We start from the raw sequence: 21,239 nt of genomic DNA, 5'->3' as shown, positions 1-21,239 counted from the left end.
CATTCTGTCACTCTGTTTGGACATTCCCCATCCTCCTCAGTCTCTTTCACTTTTAAGCCCAGAGGAACCCCTATTCCCCCTGTCTCCATCTCTGTTCTTCCTCTTATCTTTTTCTCCATCCACTTTGTCCATAGTGTGTCTGGAGTCTCATGCAGCCAGGACCAGAGGGGCTTTTGAAAAAGCTAAGAGAGACCTCCTCAGAGGCAAGCCAGTGGACCCTCTCCAAAAAACCATCTTTAACTCAAAGAGACGGAATACAAGTGAAGAACCACAGAAGGAGGAAGGCGAAGAACATGGACCATACTCTTTGACTATCTTGTCTCATGAGCATCTTCATCTCAGCTGGGTGAGGAAAGGCAGGGGAGTGGAATCACTGTCACACCAGAGGACAGGTGCTGCTTTCTGGTCTCAGTTTCACAAGACGTGCTCTTCAAGAAACGTGGCCTCCTCGAAATTAAAGCGACTTGGTGCAGACTCAGAGCTTGAGGACTGATTCCTGTAGGACTTGTGCTTCATCTTGAACTCCCATGTCCTCTTAATGAGAATCAGGGTCACAGTGTGAACGTGCCTCTTGACCTTCTTTGTGCAGACAGAGAACAATTTGGGTGAGGTGAAAGGACCACTATGAGAGGCTTGCAGCTCAGAAGGGGGTTGCTGGTGCTTCTGCTGCTTGGGACACTGTCTGCTGTCGTCAACGCAGCCGGCGTCACGAGCGCCGAACGAGCTGGAAGAAACCAGAGGAGAGGTGGAGGCGGCGGAGGAGGAAGCGTAGAGAAGAGAAGGAGGTTCCACCGCATCCAACACGGCCAATGCAGCTACACCTTTATCCTTCCGGAGCTGGACGCATGCCAGGGCGGAGGACCACAGTCGCACACAGAGCAATATGGCAGCTCCCGCTCAGCCGGGGCAAGTGTTGTACAGAGGGACGCGCCGCCCATAGACAACGAATGGTCGGCTCAGAAACTGCAGCACCTGGAGACGGCAATGGAGAACAACACGCAGTGGCTGCAGAAGGTAAGACCGCCTTGTTCATGAACCAAGATATGAATGAAAAAAAGTTTTGGCAAGAAACAGACAGGGGGCTGCAAAGTCTCTTTGCTTCTACTTTGGAGGTAGTAGAGTTTGCGAAACGACAAGGTCTTCTAGTCATGAGGAATAAGAGAACCAAGGTACTCTAAAATTGGTTAAAGGACGTAGATTTTAAACTATTTTTGGAGTGCCTTGAACCCATTTTTGCATACCTGAGTAAACAACAGGTGCCTAAGAGAAAAAGCATAGGTTGGCAATCAAAGAAAGAAAAATTTCCTACGCACTCTCTGAACTTTGTAATTACAGCATCTTTATTAAGTGAAATGAATTTACCAATACAGAAAAGTTCATTAGACAGTATGGGGGAGCCTTGTCGTTCTCATTTTGTTTGTAGAATATTTTCAAAAATCAGTTGCAACGAGTGAGATACAATCAGACACACAATTAACCACGTGAGTGTGTGCATTGTGCATTGTATCCTGTAGTGTTTATAGATCAGACATTATACAAGAGACTCATAAAGGAAACTGGAGAAACTGGGGATAGATTTTGAGCTTGGTGTCTAAGCATGGCTGGTGCTTCGTCCTGGGAATATACCAACCAATACTGTATGTTGTCATAGTGACACAGGGCATACTATGGGATGTGTCTGTGTGTGTGTGGGAGGTGACCTGTAAGATAAAGATCAAAGTTTCAGGTTATGGAGCTGAGTGACTGGCAGCTGGTTTCAGTGAGAGAGAAGCACTGAGCGCATTCCCTGCTGTCATCCTACCACACTTTAATGAATTACTTCCTCCATCTGCGGTAGATGCCGGAGCTGTGACTTGGCACACTACACAGTGGTACTCATTGTAAAAGCCTCCTTTGATGCATTTTTTTTTAAATCTATCCTGCATGCACGCTGCAGAAAATATGTAATTAAAGTGTGATATTGTCTTGTGAAACCCTCACAACTAGCTGCTCTCAGATTGGAATGTGTGACTTCTGATAGCTGGAAATAGAGCAAAATGTGTTTTTTTTTTTTTCACAAGAGAAATACAGCAAAACTGTAGAAGGTCAGCAGCTCAGCAAACATTTTTTTTTTTTTTTTTTTTTTTCAGTCTAAACAGTCTTCAGTCCAGTGTAATTTCATATGGTGCACCTGTAATGAGCAGCAAACAAAGCTCCTGTATATCAGCTGTAGTGAAGCTGGTCACCAACAGAAGGAGTCTGGTCTCTGGAAATTTAATAAAATTAGCATTAGCTGTAACACTCAGGTAATGTGCATAAAAACAGAGAGATATACGTTTCTCCATCACAAAAGGATTAGACATGACTAGTGTTAGACAGCAGTTTGACATTTAAATAGCACAATTGAAAGTTAAGGCTGTGGAGATCAGATGAGCAGGTACATTTACATGTGACTCTAAAGCCCCAGGTTCAATCCTCAACTTGTGCCAAGAAGTCTTCTGCTCTAAGTAAACTTTTAATTTTCAGCAAGTTCTCAGACATAAAACAAAATTAAACTTTAGTAGAGTGTTGGGTCATATAGTTACCTGGATGAGTCCACATGGTAATATGCTCTTTGCTCCACTGGGCTTCTGATCCAGGATATGTACTTTACTTTTCACTTCCATGGTGCGGCAAAACCGTTCAAAACCAACTCAAAATAGTGGCTTCACATTGACAATATTAGTGTACCTAGGAGATTTGCTGTTTTTTTTTTTGTTTTGTTTTTTTTTTTGTTTTTTTTTTTCAAAGACAGATTATCAACTACAATCCAACTTTTTACGAGTGTTGCCTTGACATTTCTGGGCTGTAGCACCACAGCACCACACCTTTGCTATGCCTACTGCGCATGAGTCCCATCCCTTATAGATCGTCCACAATCAGGGCGTCCATGAGTGAGGGGTCACAATTTGCCACACATAGCCCATGGTGACAGTAAAAAACAAGTAATCTGCATTTCAGAGTCTGTGCTGACAGAAGAACATTGCTGTATTTGGTGAACTTTCTGTGAGTATGAGGCAGGACAGTGCTGAGAGGCAGCATGTGTCCTCAGTAAAACCCTACCCCTATTTAATAGAGACTACATTGTCTACTTCCTTCTCTAAATCAAAGTTTAAAATAAGTTTTTGAACACTGGAATCCAATCGTCTTATCTGGCTCTATGAATACGAGCTTCATCCCATCCCCTTAGCTGGCTGTTCTGTACAGATGTAGTCATTGTAGGGGGACCCTCTTCAAAAACAGAGCATGAAATTGGAAATTGTATGCCATTGATGCTCAAGATGGCAAAGAAAGATATGGAATTCAGGGAAACTGGGAATGGGATAGACATGCAACAGATAGACATGCGTCACAAGTTGTGGGCCAAAGCTGAACCCACAGTACCAAGAGTTTTTGATATCTACCATTGCATTACCCTTGAAACCAACCGAATATCTAAAAGTCCCAGTCTGAAGCTCGCTGAGGACACATGAAATGGAATGGTACCCAGTCATTTGAAAGACACGTGCTTCATGTGTCCTGCAGCACTGTGGCTTCTACTGTAAATGGACCACACAGCGGCTTCCTGGGTTTCACACTCTCTGTTATCTCTGTCGTCTCCTGATGCAAGCCGTCCAATCAGAAGCCGGCTGATGTGAAGACCAGAGTGGTTCAGTCGCACCAGGTGATGCTGATCCATGAAATCCAATCGGCAAAAGCAAACATTTCTGAAAGCAATCTGTGTGTGGGGGGGCATAACATTCATCATCATTACAATCCCTGAAATGTCGCAGAAGAATGAAAGCTGCAGTCAAGCTTGAATAAGGCTCCCTTTTTTAGACGTGGGGCCCAATATGGATTGTAGTTGTATAGAGAAGGAATGCTGAGTTAACGTCACAAATTTATTTGGCTTTCTAAATGTTGGGTACATTCACACAGTTTGCATACAAATTGACTTTGGAACTTTCCTACGCCATAAGAGCTCATGTATTTCAGACACTATCATGAAATTGCATGGAATGCATACAAGAAAGTCTTTGATGTTAGTTTTTTAGTTGTTCTAGTCTTAGTTGTATAACCATAACCTTAACCAAAGGTGTGTTAGTGGTCTAAACCTGACTCAAGTTTCAATTGCCCAATAACGACCTTAATCCTGACCTCATAAGAAGTTATTTTACTTGCCTAAACTTGACTGGTAAAGAACCTGAAACGCTTCCTGCTGTTGTCACATAGGCATCTCATTGTGGAGAAACATAATCTTCTCTTGTGAAAGACTATGTTGTCTTTAAAAATTTGACCTTTACATGGAGAATAAGTTGTTGATTTGCTCTCAATCCATGATAAGTGAAAATACCGGCTCTGCTCCATATAGGATTTAGACTCATGGTTACAAGTGTCAGTTCTTGCTTCAGGCCAGCTTCCCTGTCAGGGATTAACCTGCAGACTAAAAGGACCTTTTAAACTTGACCATAATTTACTTTTCCAGCTATGGATTGAAATAGAGCCAAATTTAATTTCATGTTGATTCAGCGGACCACAAGTTTATCTTCTGTTTTTCCGGTGAGACACAGCCTTTTTTTTTTTTTTTATTGTGCTCGTCCTTCATCTAATCATGATTTTTGTCTAGACCCATTGTAGCTCAATAATGCAGAACATGACATCTGAGGCATAACTTCAGATTAGTTTCAGTTTGAGAAAGCCACTTAACCATCGATCACTCTGAACGAAGGCTTATTCCTGCCTTATTTTCAATTTTAGGAAACTAGTTCCAAAAGTAAACAACACTAATTTAAAGAATGAAAGAATTCATTTATTACATTAGATCCTCATGTTGACATGGCCGCCAAACCTGTCAACACAGGTTTGGCGGCCATATAAATATAAATTGCAGTTTTAATCAGATTTTTCCACCAATTTTGGCTTAAAAGAAAATTGAATCAGCTCGATGCTTCCTGGAAGATTTTCTTAACTCCATCTAGCTATCTTTAAATAGATAGCTAGATAGATAGATTTTATTTATGGACTATCAGACACTAAACTCCAAGGGATATCATATAAAAGTGAAAACACAAATTTTCAACATGGTCCCAAGATGTTAAAAGACAAAAAAGATAAAGAAGCACAAGATACGCAACATGAAAAAGCTAATGAATACAGTCCTGAAATCCAAGATACTACTCCCACATTAAAAAGACGCAGCAACAATAACATTTCCATTTGAGATATCAATGTAAATCAGTCATAAAAAAAGGCCCAACCTGACTTCTATAAGCTCCTGTCATATTTACAGGCTGGATGTGTGGCGGAAGGCTGTTCCACAACAAACCACAGCAGAAAACAGCATTAAGGTCCTTTAATCAGAGCCTCTTATCTCAAAAGCTTGATGCACATAAGATCTAGTTTCATTTGTTACATTACATGGCTTTAGATACATTCCAGTGTAAATGGAGCGAATAAGAATTTCATTATTTCTGCTGCCCACCAAAGTTGATCCTGTATGGGAACTCCTTTCTTTCCTCTGTGCGGCGAAGAAGATGAAGGAGGGATTGAATTACTTACTAGAACGTTTTTAATCTGGTAAATTCAGAGAGGTGCTTCACTGAGATTACACCGCTGGGATTTTAGCAGATGAATAATGTGTACGGTGTGTGTGTGTGTGTGTGTGTGTGTGTGTGTGTGTGTGTGCAGTGCATGGCGTGTGTTTACCACCCACACTGTTAAAGCTCAGAGGAGTCACGGGTCAAGTCCAGAGCTGAGGCCTGCAGCACCCCGACAGGAGAGGGCTGACCTTTCACCTTTAGGGCTCATCTGGGGTCAACTCTCAATATCAAGTCACTCAAAACATCAGCCGACACCAACTCCCCCCTTCACTGCTTTAACTCAATTAAGATAAAACATAGCAGTTTCTTTTTTCTTTCTCTCTTTCTTTGTGAAGTAAATTTTGATTCTTTTTGATTTGATTCTGTCTTTTCTTACATAGTTGGTGAAGTGTGATGAAAAACAATTTGACACCAAATCATCATTTTCAGATTTCTCCGGGTTAGTGTTTGATTTTAGAAGAATGTAATTACTTTACTGACGTGTTGCTGGATGATTTCTGCAGTGACTCCAACAGCCACCTTCAGCCGCCAGTTAGGCTTCCAAAATGCTAAACTGCTTGGTGCAGCTTTAAATATTGTATTTACCTGTTCTATATTTACATACATTTTCAATTTGAAAATGTTTTCAATACCACACTTTTCAACCCTGCAACTAGCATTTTGTTCTGGTTGTAACTTTAAAAAGTCAAAGGCAAAGGTTGACCAGCACTTTAGTTTCATTATAAATAAAAGTCAGCACACCATGTATTGTATTCAGATCAGATTTATGTGCATGGATGTTTTGGACTCAGCTCGGAGGTGCTGTGCTCTTATGCAGTTTCAACTTTGCGGTTTCAATTTGTGCATCTGTTTTTGCTCATTGTTTACATGTTTTCACTTATTGCTGCTGGAGTATAATTCCTGTACCACCATGAGCTATAATTACAGCCACCTGTGTGTGGGTTTTTAGAAGAGCTGTGACTGAAACGTCCCTGCACATAAATATGATCTGAATACAGGACATGGTGTGCAGACTATTAATTATATATACTGTATATGTTGTTCACTCTCACACAAACTGTTTGCTGATTTGAGTGTGTTTATTGCATCCTTAAGTTGCGCCACATTTCATGTCAACATATATGTTGATTACTAGTCAATGCACAATCCACTTTTTGTGTCAGAAATCCTTTAGTCAGATCAGGGGATAAAGTGCAGAGTCATTTTTGTCGGTTTCACTCCACTCGCTCAGTTCCTGCAGAGTGGCAGAGTGGCCTCTGGAGCAGTTTGGTGGTTTTGGAGAGAGTCTGAGTGTAAACAGCAGTAAGTGAGGTAGTTAACAGGGGGCTTGTTTAGCTTTCTGCCAAATGACTGACTTCAAATGGACCTCTGCTTGAGAGAGAGAGAGAGAGAGAGAGAGAGAGAGAGAGAGAGAGAGAGAGAGAGAGAGAGAGAGAGAGAGAGAGAGACTGACAAGCATGGTCAGACCAAAATTCCTGCTGTTGCCAAAACGAGGTGCTTTGATATGGCCAAAGGCTTTTTTTCATGATAGCCTGCATTAAAGAGACACAGCAAGACAAAGAGAAAGAAAGATCACACACAAAGCAAGATTAGGGGTGTAAGAAAGTAATGATGTCTGTGAAAGTATTGCATTATTGGACGGTGTAGAAAGTACTGGCCCCAGGTTGCCATCTGTAATCTGTCCTGTGGAGGCATATTGCACTCAGCTCGCAGTGTGATGCCCAGCTGCAGGGAGGATTTTCCAAGCCAACATATGGAACACTTACATTCCCTTATGAAGGAAATATCATTATAAATCCAGAGGATTTCTTGTGCCTTATTATAATTTACAAGCATTTTTACAACACATATGTGAAATGAATGAACCAGGGTGAAAACAATTATCAACTTATTTTTATCTGAAAGCAGAGGGGCTTTGAAGAAGGCAATACCAAACAAGAAAAAAAAATACATAATTTAGCACAAGCTACAGAAAACATATTAAAAGACATCAAATAAAATCCAATCAATGAAAATATTAAAAAAAAAAATGCATGTTCTTTATAGTGAACTAATTGTTAAAATGCTTGAGTAAAGGACCCATATTGTTAAAAGATTATCTACATGTTTTTGTATGATATTATGTCTTTATTGGCTAAAACAGGGAATAAGAGAGAACAAGGGGAAGATTAACAACACAGGTCATGCTCATAATGTATCAGTATGTGGCACTGACAACACCTTAGCCAACCCAAACTGATTTTTTTGGAGAGGGGTCCCCAAACAAGCTTAAAGGCATAATTCACCCATTTTTTACATTATTTAACTTCTCCCCCCCGAGCTGTTCTGTAGGACAGTGGTGGGTCTATCTGCCTCTTCTTGTTACTGAGTGCTGGATACTGGCTGGATACTCCAAATGCTAACTGTTAGCCTCCTTCCACTCAGGTGGACTTCCCCCCAGCTAACATCCTTAAGAATAACCACTTTAATCCAATCAAAGAAGGTATAACATCACTTTACAAATCTCACTTTCCCAAACGAAAATGCACATGTGAATACTGAGTCACACATTATGGTTTCTAAAGGTATTTTTCCTGTAAACATCCAGATGGATCAGGTAACTTCTACACTTCCTGTATCAATAAATAAACAAATAGTCCCTTTTTCAAATAGGTCCAATACCTCTTTAAAGGGATATAGCAGAGCATCAGATGTGTCAATAACTGAAATAATGCTACTTTAAAGTCATTTTTGAAACTCTCTGGTCCTCACTGTGGTAAGCTCCAGCCTCCACTGACAGCCTGAGCAGGATAAAAATAAAACAAAATAAAATTTAAAAAAAAAAGCCCTAAAAGAGCATTTCCAGGCAGTCTGTGACCCAGGTCTGGAGAAACACCTGGTGTGTAGCACTCTGGCTCTGTGCTCCATCATCCTTTACAGCCATACATCAAACAGATCCTGGCCGAGCCCAGTGACAGAGCTAATAACAGCTAATAGCAACAGCAATCTGCAGCCATTATCTCCGAGTCAGTCTCCTTTAGTCTAAACAGCGCTGCAGACTGTGCACCGTTTCAGCTGCAACTGGCCTTTTAATTGCGTCGTTTAAAGATTGCCATGGTGTAAAAACTGGGACAATGAAAGCAGGATTCCTCTGTGAAAGCACTATTGTTGTGGCTCAGGGAAGGCAAACCATGGACTCCTGACTGTTCGACTGATATTTTTTGCTTTCTTTAAATATCTGATATCGCCCAGTCAATGTTTTACCTCTGGCACGATGCCGGTTCCTCCCTGGCTACAGCTACATGACAACAGCCAGCGAACCAAAAATAAAATTTAGTTTTCTTGACACACTTTTCTCTTCGTTTCATTGTTCAGTCATTTTTGAGTCTTTCTTCAACGGGCAAGTCTGTGCCAGTCTGGTATTAACAGTCAGCAAATCCTTAGCAAATTCATTGGATTTCTCTCAAAAACATTACATAGGCTATTAAAAATCAAAATACCAAGAAAATAACCATGCAATTACAAGACATTTACCAGAAAAGGACCAGGAACTTAGAAAAAAAAGATACAAAATTATACCAAAAATTCAAAAAAAAAAAAATAAAAATAAATAAATTAATTAATAAATTAAAAAAAAGAAAGAAAGAAAGAAAAAGAAAAGAAAAGAAAAGAAAAGAAAAGAAAAAAGGAAGAAAGAAAAAAGAAAAGAAAATTACCATTAAAAATGACAGAGACTTACAGGAACAATACCAAAGAATTCCAAAAAATCTAAAATAAAAGTTTGATTGGGAAATAATTTTGAAATGGAGGGTCCACTCATGGTCTCCTGATCTTCAAAGGATTTAGTGTTTTAAGAATTTTAGTGACTCATGAGGGCATGAATGCTGTTTCAGAGGCAGTCAAGAAAGAAAAATGAAGGGGGAAATTGCTGAATTTGACATTATTATCTTTATTATTTTTTCTTATTATTGAAGTTTAAATGGGTTGAATTTTGGCAATTGTAAATTATGAGTAACTCCATTCTAAAAATTTGGCATATAACAAAATTATGCTTTTTGAAGGAGAAGTGGCTTTAAATCTCATTCACTGACTTCTTCAGTGTCTTTATTCACAGCAGTGGCGTTCCCTGTCCCTTGGATGATGAGTTAACATTTCATAGGATTTTGTCCCTGAGACCCTCTCTGTGTTTATTTCCCTGTGGGAAATGGTCGGGAATGGTTACTGAGGACTGGAGGAAATGTTGGGAATGTTTGGGAATGGTTTTACCCCAGCAGGCTGCTTTGCTTTATTGGGTTTTATGGAGAGCTTGCGGCGGTGGCTGAGGGTGTGTTCGGGGTGTTTTCAACTGGCTCATAAAAGTTTTGACTGTAGTGAGCAGGTTGAGTAGCTTGTGGTTTATGAGCCGATAATGTATAGGCCAGAGCCTGATGGCCGTGTGCTTCTGCTGTATAGTTTTACTGTGGTTTGGTATTTGCACAGTGATAAAAGCATAGAGACAATGTAATAGACAACAGTGGTAAACTGTGGTGATAAAAAACAGAGGAAACACGCACTTCCCACTTGCACAAATTTGTGGGACAAAAGAAACAATTGTCCTGAATCTATAAAATAAAAAAATAACCTCAAAAATTATCATGACAAGACAAGACAACTGGAAAACAGGATCTAAATGACAACAAGCACAACTTGACTGAAAACAGTGGCACAACAAGTTCCATAAAATATATAGGGAACTCAAAGAAGCAACTAAAATTATAAAAAAACAGAACCAAGGCAGGACATGAAAACACATGGTGCAAGTGTGTTTGGTAATAAGCAGTAGGGTGTGTGTGTGTGTGTGTGTGTGTGTGTGTGTGTGTGTGTGTGTGTGCGTGCTTGTGTAGAAAAACTAGAAACTGCAGTTTCACAACAATGCGGTACACCTTAGCCTGCATGCTGCACCACCAGGACATCCCACAGAAACACTTAAAAATACATTATGTCTCGCAAATTCATCTAATCTGTTTTACCGCAGTCTCAAAAAGTTATTTATTTGTTTATTTGGTAAAACAGGGCCCGTATGCTGTTGCCTAGAGCGCAGGAGCAGTGCTGCCAATTTGGCAACCTAGTCACTAACTGTAGGATTTATTTTTATTTAAGCAATTCCAGTTCCTTTTTCAGAACATGGGGAACAATGTGAACGTGCTCAGTCCCAAAACATTTGGTGACAAATTGCTGCTGCTGAGGCCAGTTTGCAGTATTTCTGCCCAATCCCATGTCTAATACATGCGGTTGTAGCAAATGTATGTATATTTTGTATCATCACATACAGTATCTCTAAAATGCCAACTCTTCGGGGTTCTGTTAAACTAGCCTTGTTTTAAGCTGCACCAACTGGTATTTGTCAGTTTCCAGCTGGGTTTTAAAGGGCTTGCATAAGCCTGAGGGTTGTAAAATTTTCTCAACCCACGGGTCAGGGACACAGCGAGCCGGCCAAGGCTGACACTGTGTGTCACCTCATGTTGCCACATCGTTAAAAGCTGTCCATAAACACACTGTAGACAACAGTCAATATGAAGCACATCCTGCACCTGCGTGTGAGGAAATAATTCTCTGAGCCAGCAGGGGGCAGTAGTCTAAAAAAACGTATGTGATGATTTTCAGAGATTTTCAAGATGATATCATGTCACCATCAGCTAATCTATGCCTGCAGTCCCTCAAAGGACGCTGATTTTTCACACCATGTTTTTGGATCAAACACTTGATGGAGAGTTTCACAAGCCAAAACCAATATCATCTCATGAGATCACCTGGCTCATCCAGGTTAGATAGTTAGCACATTGCCAGCCAGGGACGGTTTTTGCTATGGGCAATGTGGGCAACCGCCCAGGGCGCAATCTACTTGGGGGCGCACAAGCGCCGTCCAAAAAAAAAAAAAAAAAAAAAAAGTGCGTCCGCAAAAAAAAAAAAAAAATCGTTTCTAGACTAATATCGCTCATTTCCATGTCAAGTTGGTGCAGTGGACGCTAAGGCGCCCCTACTATCACGTCAACTTGCTGCTGAGAGTCATGTATACAGGTCGTGTGTGTCAGAAGAAAAGGCAAGGAGGAGGGGGGCGCGGGGGATCAACTTGCGACTGCAGAGGCTGTGCGCAGGTTGTGAGTCTCAGGAAAAGCAAAGGGGAGGGGGGCGGGGTTAGACTAACCTCTGATATGAAAGATCCCAGGCCAAACAACACAAACTGCTGCTTCCAAATAAATTGTATTTCATTCATAAAATTAATATAGACCCCTTATAGCTACATGTAATTTATTGGGTTATGTGAAAATGCCAAACAACAACAACAACAACAAAAAGTCAATGGAGTATCATGGACAAAAGGCCAAAAAAAACATCAGGTGCCCAGTTCAGAAAGAGAAGGAGAGAAGAAGAGGAGAAACGTTCAAAAGATAAAGGTATGCAAGTCTCTATGCATGACGTTAATTGTGCATGTAATGAAACAGTAGCCTATACCCTATTTATTAGCCTCTTGCTAATATGTTGCCACTTAGCCACAGAAGTTTTTTTTTGGGGGGGGGTTTAGTTTTGCTGAACTAGCAACTATTAGAATTTTAGGCATCGTGTCATGGAATTAATTTCACCCATAGGCTAGTTTGTGTTAGCAACACAACAAGTGCAAGTTCACATTGGCCTGTTAGTCTGTGGATTTGGTAAACAATACGTCCTGACTGTGGAATTTTTAATTTTTTTTTGCTATACGTGGGTCTATGGTAACCTAAATAACTTCCTATACACTGGCATGACATTTTGTAAGCTATATGTGATATAGCTTTATGAGTAATTTCTAGTGTGTTATTCTTAGTTAATAGGATGTTAACAAATGATAGGCCTGATGTGGTGGGGGTGGGGGACGGTTCGCCCAGGGCGCAAAACTAGCCAGGACCGCCTCTGTTGCCAGCACAACCAGCATTATGTTTTTCTTATCATGCACTGATTTGCAAAGGCTGAACAGCCAATCAGAAAACGCTCTCTCACCAATCAACGTGCTGAACCAGCCAGGAAACAGGTAGAAGGGCTGCCAAGATCTGACATGTAGGACCCATCACCAAAACTAGAGGCTACTGTCCGTCACCGACGCTCAACAACGGCACTATTAGGGTCGATAGCCAGCGGTTTTGTTGGTGAGCCAGGCCCACAGACAATCATGTGATCCTTCAAAGGAAGTTAAAATATAACAATAAGCAAAACTGGAGTTATGGAGTTTTCATGCAACAACGAAGCTATGCTAATTAGAGTATGACAAGAACTCCCGTCATGGCAAGCCACCAACCATCTTCCTTCTCAGCCTGGGGTGTCATTGTTTCAAAAAGTACCTCACATCACACTCAGATTCCCTGTCCCAGATCTCTCTCCAATGTGCTCTGGTTGAAAACAAAAACTTCTCAGATACATTCACTACTTAAATTTAGTTGCTTATATTGTTGGCATAATAAGATTTCAAGCTTATATTACTGTAACACTCATTGTACGCCAGTCTGAATAAGAACATCCTGTGAATAACTGGGAGAAACGAGATAACAAATAGCACATATTTAGCAGCAGAACTCCATGTTTTCATTTCCAGTTGTGTAACGGAGCCGCAAACCTCAAAAATGCCAAGAGCAAACAATTGATTCTATATATGAGACTTTTACAATGCCTGCCACTGTATACGTCTCTTTTGAAGCTATCATGGGCGGCAGGATAACCTCTTTGCAGCTGCTGTCTGACCACATGTGGCTCATTTTCAGGCCTGGTTACTGGAGCATTTAACTGCCTTGTAAAGGGGAAAGGAGAGGCACAAAAAGCCCACACCATGCAGGTTTACAGGAGTTTCTTTTTAGTGGGAGCCAGGTCAGCCTTCCATATCACTGCGGCTGATTACGGGACTGCTATCAACACACTGGATCTGACTGGCTGCAAGACACACACTTCAAACAACCTGACAGAGAGGGAAAGAGGAAGGAAGATAAAGAGAAGAAAGAGACGGTTAGCAGAGAGAAGTAGGGAAGGGGAGACAGATGAGGTGAGGGGAAAGAGAGAAGAAAGAGTATCTGCAGGTCCGTAGATAGTTTGAAGAAGGAAAGTCGCATGGAAAGTGAAAACAGCTTTTCCACTTTGTTGGCTAATTTTCCATGTCAAAACACACATTTTGACCCCCCATCAAAAGTGCACAAGTGCTTATTTCTTCTTTTTTTAGATCATAGTGCATTTGCTTTCTAAATAAAATGGCATATTCATCTGTGATTATTTAATGGTGATTTTTTTTTTTTTTGTGATTGTTTTGTAGTGTACTTGTAGGTATACTTACATAATGATAATACCAGCACAGATTTGAAAAATCAGATATTGTGTGACTTTGAGCTTTTGAGCACTTTCAAACAGCCCTGTTTCCAACAGATATACAGCTCACATTACAAAAGCAAGACGTTATCAAATTGCTGTTTTCTTTTGATTCTGGAATAAATGATAGCGACGATGATGTTCAAGAAGATGATCAAGATCATAAGTTTATTAAGGAAGCTATAAAAGGGAAACAATGACCCTGAGCAGAATTCTTTTGAATTCATTTTTATTCCATAAAACTTTATTTTAGTAGACATATAGGAATGTATATAGGTCAAAATAGAAAATGTTACACTTTGTAATGTATTGTTTTCATAACACGAGGTATGTGCTGAATCCGAATTGACTTACTGTTCGGTCTGGATGTGGACCGAGGTCCAGACTTTGAGAAGCCTTGTTGCAGGGTTTGTTTACATTCAGTTTGTAGTTATGGTACATACTGATTTTGCTGCATTGTTCAGTGGAACTGTCTGTTTTTGGGTCACTATTTGGCAAAGGACACACAAAGGAAACGTGTTTATATGGGGAAAAGATAGAGAAGTGATTGAGAAAAGACACTGTCCTCAACCAAGAAATGACCCCATAGGGCGTTTGTGCACCAGCTTATTACAACAACCTATAGTTAAACAACAACAATGCGGTGTGTCGGGAGGTGAGGTCATGTGAAATGAGTCTGATGTTCATCTCTGGGTGTTTTCATTTGTTTCTGCATGTTGATTATTGTCACCACAATGAGAAAGGTCCTCTAACCTTAACCTCAACCTTACCCTAAACTTAACCAAACTGCGATCATTTTGACACATGTGCACCACGGCTTGTGGCATATCTCCTGCCACCAGCAGGGGCGCTAATTTAGGAAACAGTCCTGTGGTTCGTATCAGAGGGTAGGAACAAATTACCTTGGTTGGAGGATTTGCTGTAAGAAAACCTTCATCTTGTAATGGTGAGGATCTGTAAGCAAGATGAAATGGAGTAAGTGTGTACACTCATCAACAGTTTAGGGATGAAATGTTTCTCGAGTGCAGTTAAACTTAGATTTAACAACAAGAAGCAACATTAGACAGCAAAGTGGCTACTATCCTCTAGTGATGGTGGAACCATAACTTCAACATACATAGATAAAACCTTGAACAATTGCCATGTAAATGTGTTGTGGGGCATTTAGGTTGGCAGCTGGGAGTACAGACTCAGAACTTTCCAGCTCCTGTGTCCACTGGAATTCAGTGGATTACATTCAGCTGAATTAAATTCCTGTCTTTCCCGTTGTGTTGCCATTCCCAGGGGTCTGCCGTTATCATGAGTTTGTGTTGATTGTTGGGGAAATTGTTGGCCAATTGGAGCGGGGTTTCTGTGTGTCATTACAGTAAATTTGTGATCTTTGATGAAAACCATCAGCCAGTTGCTAAAAGTGTTTGATTGGACTCTTTATTGCAGTAAAACTTCAAGATAAGGGAGATACAGGGAAAGAAAGAGAGGAAGATGAAAGGAGTGTGTGGCAGTGAAATAAGCAGTGAAAGGAGAGCGAGAGCCAGAGAGCAATAATAGGTGAAAAGATAAGCTGAGAGGGAGTATGTGTGTGGGACAGAGAGAGAGAGAGACATGACAAAGCGCCGAGGAGGATGAAATAGAGAGGAAGACATAGTTCAGCGCTTCCAGACTCGTCGCCTGTTAACCCATAAATCACTACGGTGAGGCAGAGGAGTGAAGAACAAGCGAGGCCAAGAGGAACAAAGAGAGTAGAAGGGAGAAAGTAGGAAGGAGAAGGAGGGGAAGGTGAGAGTATATGTAAGAGAGGCAAGTAAAGGCATAGAGGGGAGGTGGGAGAGGTGGTAGAATTAGGATGCATTGAAATAAAAAAGCTAAAGGGAAATGGAAACATTCAGCACTGCACAACATTTATATGCTTGCTTTAAATGTATTTTTCAAATTGTGCTTCTCTTATGCATTAGCTGATGCATTAGATTTGTGCCTAGTGCATTTCTTTGTTTTCGTCTTTGGCTGAAAACATGAAACGTGATGAACATTAGCTGACACTACAGTCATTTTCCAACCTTTGCTTTGGTTTGAATCAGTAGAGTAGTTGATAATACGTTGCATTGCTCAGTTCATTCGGATTGATTTCACGTGGCAAAAAAATGAAATGAATCAAAATGATCATTGCTCATGGCCGGGCAAAACTGACCAGTTTTGGGGTGCAGAATGAAAATGTTATCTTCTGGGATATTTATCTAACATCAGCATCTTTGGCATTTGCTTATTTGTGCAGTGATCATTTAGATTATAAGCCAAGAGGGCAGTGAATTTCCTTCTTACTCCATTGCAACTCATTTTGGTCTTGTGTTGCAAACTGCTAGCTGCTGCTGCTTTTGAAATTTTTGAGACCATGATGTGCACTGGAGGTACAAGAGCTGCTTCAACCCTAAACAAGAGGCTGGCGGTAGCTCAGTCAGATGTGGGTCAGTTTCAAGTTCACACCACAAACAAAAAGCTACTCAAACTGCCACTCAAGCAGGAGCACTGTTACTCTGATGATATTTTACTTAAGTAGAAGTACTGTGAGCTGTGACCTCTTCCGTGCAGTTAGAAAAGGATGAGCGCACACACTTCAAGCTACATCCTTTTAAAGGGACATTACGCTAAACTGCCATGGGTTGATTGAAGTGAGGACCCTGTAGACTCAACCAACAAGTGTGGAATAAGCTTGAAACGTTCCACAATCTGTCGCTGGTCATTTGTTCTCTGTAATGGACCTGATTTAACATGCAGTGAAGTACAACACTCAAGCAAAAATGTACTTAAGTAAACGTAAAATTACTGATCTGCGTCTGAGTGCAGTTGCTGGTTTGGAGTCAACAAAGCAGCCGTGAAAGTGCTGTAGAGATGAAAGAGCCCACCCAGCAGCAGAATGATTCCACTTTTCTTGTGGAAAAGTTTTAATGATATTCAGGAGGTTCTGGTCAATATCAGGGGAATGGAAGAAGTGGGAGTATGGGGTTTGAGCATTTTGATGAAGAACAATAGACAATAAATTAATCAAAAATTATTTATAATGACAGAAGTTATGCTGCAATCTTTTGAATCTTTTGAATGAATAAAAACAAGATGAAAATGTTTGAGGGAAAGAGCTGAAAAGTGATCCAATAGAACTAATTTTTAAGGAGGGATGAGTTCAGGATCAGAACAAATCCAATCACAGCAGATGTATTGATATATAGATACTATATATATGGATATATATATATATATATATATATATATATATATATATATATTTCTTATATATGAGACTGTGCCTGTATTGCACGTTCAAACCTAAATGCCCTTCCATAAAAACAGGTTGATAGATGTTTCCTCCAGGAGTATATGATGACTTTGGAAATTCTCGAGAAACATTTTAATAATGGATTACATCTTAACTAAACCTGTTAGATTTTAGTCGACTAAATATGACTAAAACTAGTCAAAAGACAATAACTAAGCCTAATTCAAAATTTGCAGTCAAAGTTAACACTGGACAGGATTCATCCTCTGGGGAGCATGGATGTGTTTACCAAATGCTATTTCAATCTGCCCAAAACATTCTGATGTATAAAAGTTGACATTTTTGCCTACAGATGGTCATCAAAATCAAGCTCAAAGAACAGTCATGAGGTCCCTCAAGTTGACACGGTTCGTTTGTTGGGAAGCATGAATGTGCTCTCCAAATTTTCTGGCAATCCACCCAGTTGATTTTGAGATATGTTGCCTTGGAATAAAATGTTGCATTGAAAAATGGAACCACAGTGAAGGCATAAGAGAGAACGTAGAGACAGATAAAATCAAAGAGAGGCTGCTGTCAGATGCAAAGAGTTACAAATGTCCTCAGAGTCAGAGCCACAAGACAGACAACAATGCAGAGACACTTGGCCATGATCAGTTTGCAAAAGAGAAAGAGAAACTGAGACTAAGGGAGAAAGAGAGAGAGAGAGGGAGAGAGAGAGAGAGAGAGTGAAGGAGTGATACTTCTAGGAGAGAGAGAGAGGAGAGATAAAGAGAGGGAGGATTAAGGAGACAGAGGGAGGTTTCTCCACTATCAGCGCTGCAGACACACGGTGATAGCAGGACATCACATCCACCACAGCCTCTTCATCTGTCTCTGTAGCAGCTGGCTGGACTCATCTGTGTCACACACACACACACACACACACACACACACACATTGTTTGCGTTTCATTACACACTGAATTATTACAAGCATATACACAAACTGAAACACGCTTTCATACTCTTGCTGTCTCACTCACTCTCACACACATAATCTCACACACACACACACACACAAACACACACACATTTTTTTTGAATTATTACAAGCATGTAGACACACTTTCTTACTCTCCCTTTCTCTCTCCCTCTCTCTCTCTCTCTCTCTCTCTCTCTCTCTCTCTCTCTAAATTCAGTTCAGTTCAAAAAATGTAGATAACAGCAGAACTGTGATTTTGCTGTTGGAAATACACACAGATTAGTAAAAAATAACAACATAAAATAGATAAATGTAGACTTGCAGTTTGAAAAATGGAGTTCTCTCTCTTTCTCTGACTCTCTGACTCTCTCTCTCTCTGTCACACACACACACATACACACACACACACACACACACACACACACACAGAGTTCCTCTCTAATCAAGAGTTGTATTTCCCATTGGATGTCCATATTTACAGGGTTCATTTGTCAGTTAGTTTTTCCCAGAGAACCGCCTCTGTCTGCAGAACAGCTGGCAGCGAAACAAACCCAGATTCAGCTGAGCAGCCACAACTTTCCCATTGCTGCCCCTGAGAGCTGGATCCAGTGTGTGTGTGTGTGTGTGTAAGGGATTATGTGTACATACAAAAGACACATTATATATGTTTGTATGTGTACTCAGTGTACTCAAGAGAAAGACAGAGAGACATAGAGAGAGATAGACAAGGAGACAGAGAGAGAGTGTGTTTGCACAGATAGGGGATATCAGATAGATTAGTTGCTGAACAAGCATAAAATTGTGTCTGTGTGTGTGTGTGTGTGTGTGTCTTGTAACATGAAGAAGAGAGAAAAAATGATGTTGAATGATACTAATCCTCATATTTATGGTTTTCACCGGTGCAAATGCCTTTCCCCAGGCAAAACATAGCTGTTCTGATTTATCATCCAGGCACAAATCCATTTTAGCCAGCGCTACACTACATACATTTGTATTTTGAAGTGTGTCAGTGTTGAAGAGCAAATATGGAGGATGTCTTTATTAACATAATTCAAATGAAAACCCCTTGCCAGATGTAATAAAACAAGAAAATGCCAATTTAACCTCAGAAAATGATAATAGAGAAGCAGAGGTACAGCATCAAAGTTTTTTTTTTTTTTTTTTGTTTTGTTTTGTTGTTTTTTTATAGGCACCACCCTTTTTGGAAGATCAGAGGATGAGGTGAAAAATCCTGTAAAGGTTCCCATCATGTAGCATTCGGCCTCTTCTGGAGGGGAAAAGGCTCAGCGCAGACGATTCTCGTGCTGTTTGTGCACTGAAGGCGACTCTGCGCCAACAAATCTGTTCCCCTCAAAAAACAGACAAACTCAGCACCACCATTTGTTTTTTCATGGCAGGATGTCAGGCCACAGCTCAGTCATACTGCAGGATGCATGAGGTGAACTCACATAAAGTGGCTCGCTGTTAGGATGCACAGGTGGAAATCCTACATCCTGGCACAGAAGAGGTCTGAAATAGAAAATAATTCACAAAAAGAGGAGGAGCTGCCGGAGGTGGTGCACCGAGCTGAAAACATGTTGCAACTTTTGACTATGTGGCTCCTTTTCCTGCTCTGAAGTGCTAGTAGTTTATAAGTCATTTTCACATTTTGTGCATTTTATCGTTTCCCACATATTCCATGTATTCTGACCCTGTGGGAGCCGATTTTTATCACTGCCTTTTCATATGTATGTTTTCAAATATGAAAGCTGCTGTCCGTTCAGCACCACAGCATAGACTGTTCATAAAATACGTATTTGTAAGAACTTACGCTACATTACAGTACATTATTAACTTTAGTGTTATGAATGTACTCCTGCTTTATTTGCTGAAATCAAACACACACACACACACACACACACACACACACACATAGACTTGCACTCTCATTTTTAATGGGTACTTTCTTCCTCAACGACAAGCAATTATATTTCGCTGTGGGAGAACTTGTGTGAACTTGTACTGTTTGCTATGGTAACATTTTGTAATTAAATTCAATAAGCAATAACTGTAGGAGCCAATACTTTTGTTCATATATTTGGGGAAAAAATGTATTTTTACTGTGTCACATTTCAAGATCATTTCAATTTAAAAGAGTGTGACAGTTTAATTTAGTTATACTTTGTATACTTGCACCAATAATTGGGAAGGAAATAGAGAAGGAAATAGGTTCATGTCCCTTTGAGAAACAACCTGTTGATAAGTGCAGCAGTACTCTAATTATGTGACTGTGCACAAATAAATAGTGGATTGTTAGAGATGTTTTAAATTCACAGAGCAGTGGCGTTTTGAGAACACCTTGCCTCCTTAATTTGATGCTTTTCCAGTTGAAACAAGATACAGTGGCAGCATCGCTCTGAAGAATAAGCCAATGTGAGACCAGTTAGGTGAGATAGGTAGCTTGATTAGGGTTAGGGTCAGAGGGGCACGATATTCAAAAATCTACCATGTTTAATTGTCTACCATGTTGAATGTTTATTCACAGCTACTGGTTCATTTGTTCCAGTTCAGTGTAGCTTAGCCTTTCCAGAGAGCCAGCAGGACCTCGGCTCTGTTAGACCTGATTTGTCATTTCCTATACACAGAGACGTTTTCCACCAACCACATACCAGAATATAATCTGGGCTATATCTATGGTGTTTGAATTGGGACTCGGCTTCTCAATGCTGTCCCACTTTGGCCTTTAGACTAACAAGACAGGTGTATTTTTACATTTAAAAACTGGTGCAGTTTTATCTGGTTTTGCGCTTCTGTTTTTGAGCTTAGGTGATGTTGCCTGATTAGAGCGAGAGAAACTTTGTTGACTTTCAAAACTCAACCTGTGCACATGGCAACGAACAAAAGACCACGCGCACAGAGCTCAACTATTACAGACATGTCCCTCCCAAGCATCTGATATACAAAAGTAATGAGATTTATTTTAAACAGCATTAAAATGGAGCATATTAAATTTATGCTGGATCAAGACTCCCACTTGTGACATTGTGACGAAATCTCTCACCAGTGCCGAGCGGAGCCGGCTCGCCAACTCAAACATG

General features: G+C 40.4%; 1 protein-coding gene across 1 annotated transcript in view; it reads left to right on the top strand.

The window, feature by feature from the left end:
• The first annotated feature begins 566 nt into the window (after positions 1 to 566).
• The window catches only part of angpt4 (angiopoietin 4), a 70,554-nt gene continuing 49,881 nt past the window's right edge, over positions 567 to 21,239 (top strand). Inside the window, exon 1 of the mRNA XM_030051876.1 lies at positions 567 to 1,014. Coding sequence (XP_029907736.1) covers positions 625 to 1,014 — 390 coding nt within the window. The 5' untranslated portion in view covers positions 567 to 624. The remainder of the gene's footprint in view (positions 1,015 to 21,239) is intronic.

The sequence above is a fragment of the Myripristis murdjan genome, chromosome 5, assembly GCF_902150065.1.
Source record: "Myripristis murdjan chromosome 5, fMyrMur1.1, whole genome shotgun sequence".
Classification (NCBI taxonomy): domain Eukaryota; kingdom Metazoa; phylum Chordata; class Actinopteri; order Holocentriformes; family Holocentridae; genus Myripristis; species Myripristis murdjan.
Note: the sequence above shows the minus strand (reverse complement) of the source record. Positions and strands in the feature narration are given on the sequence as shown.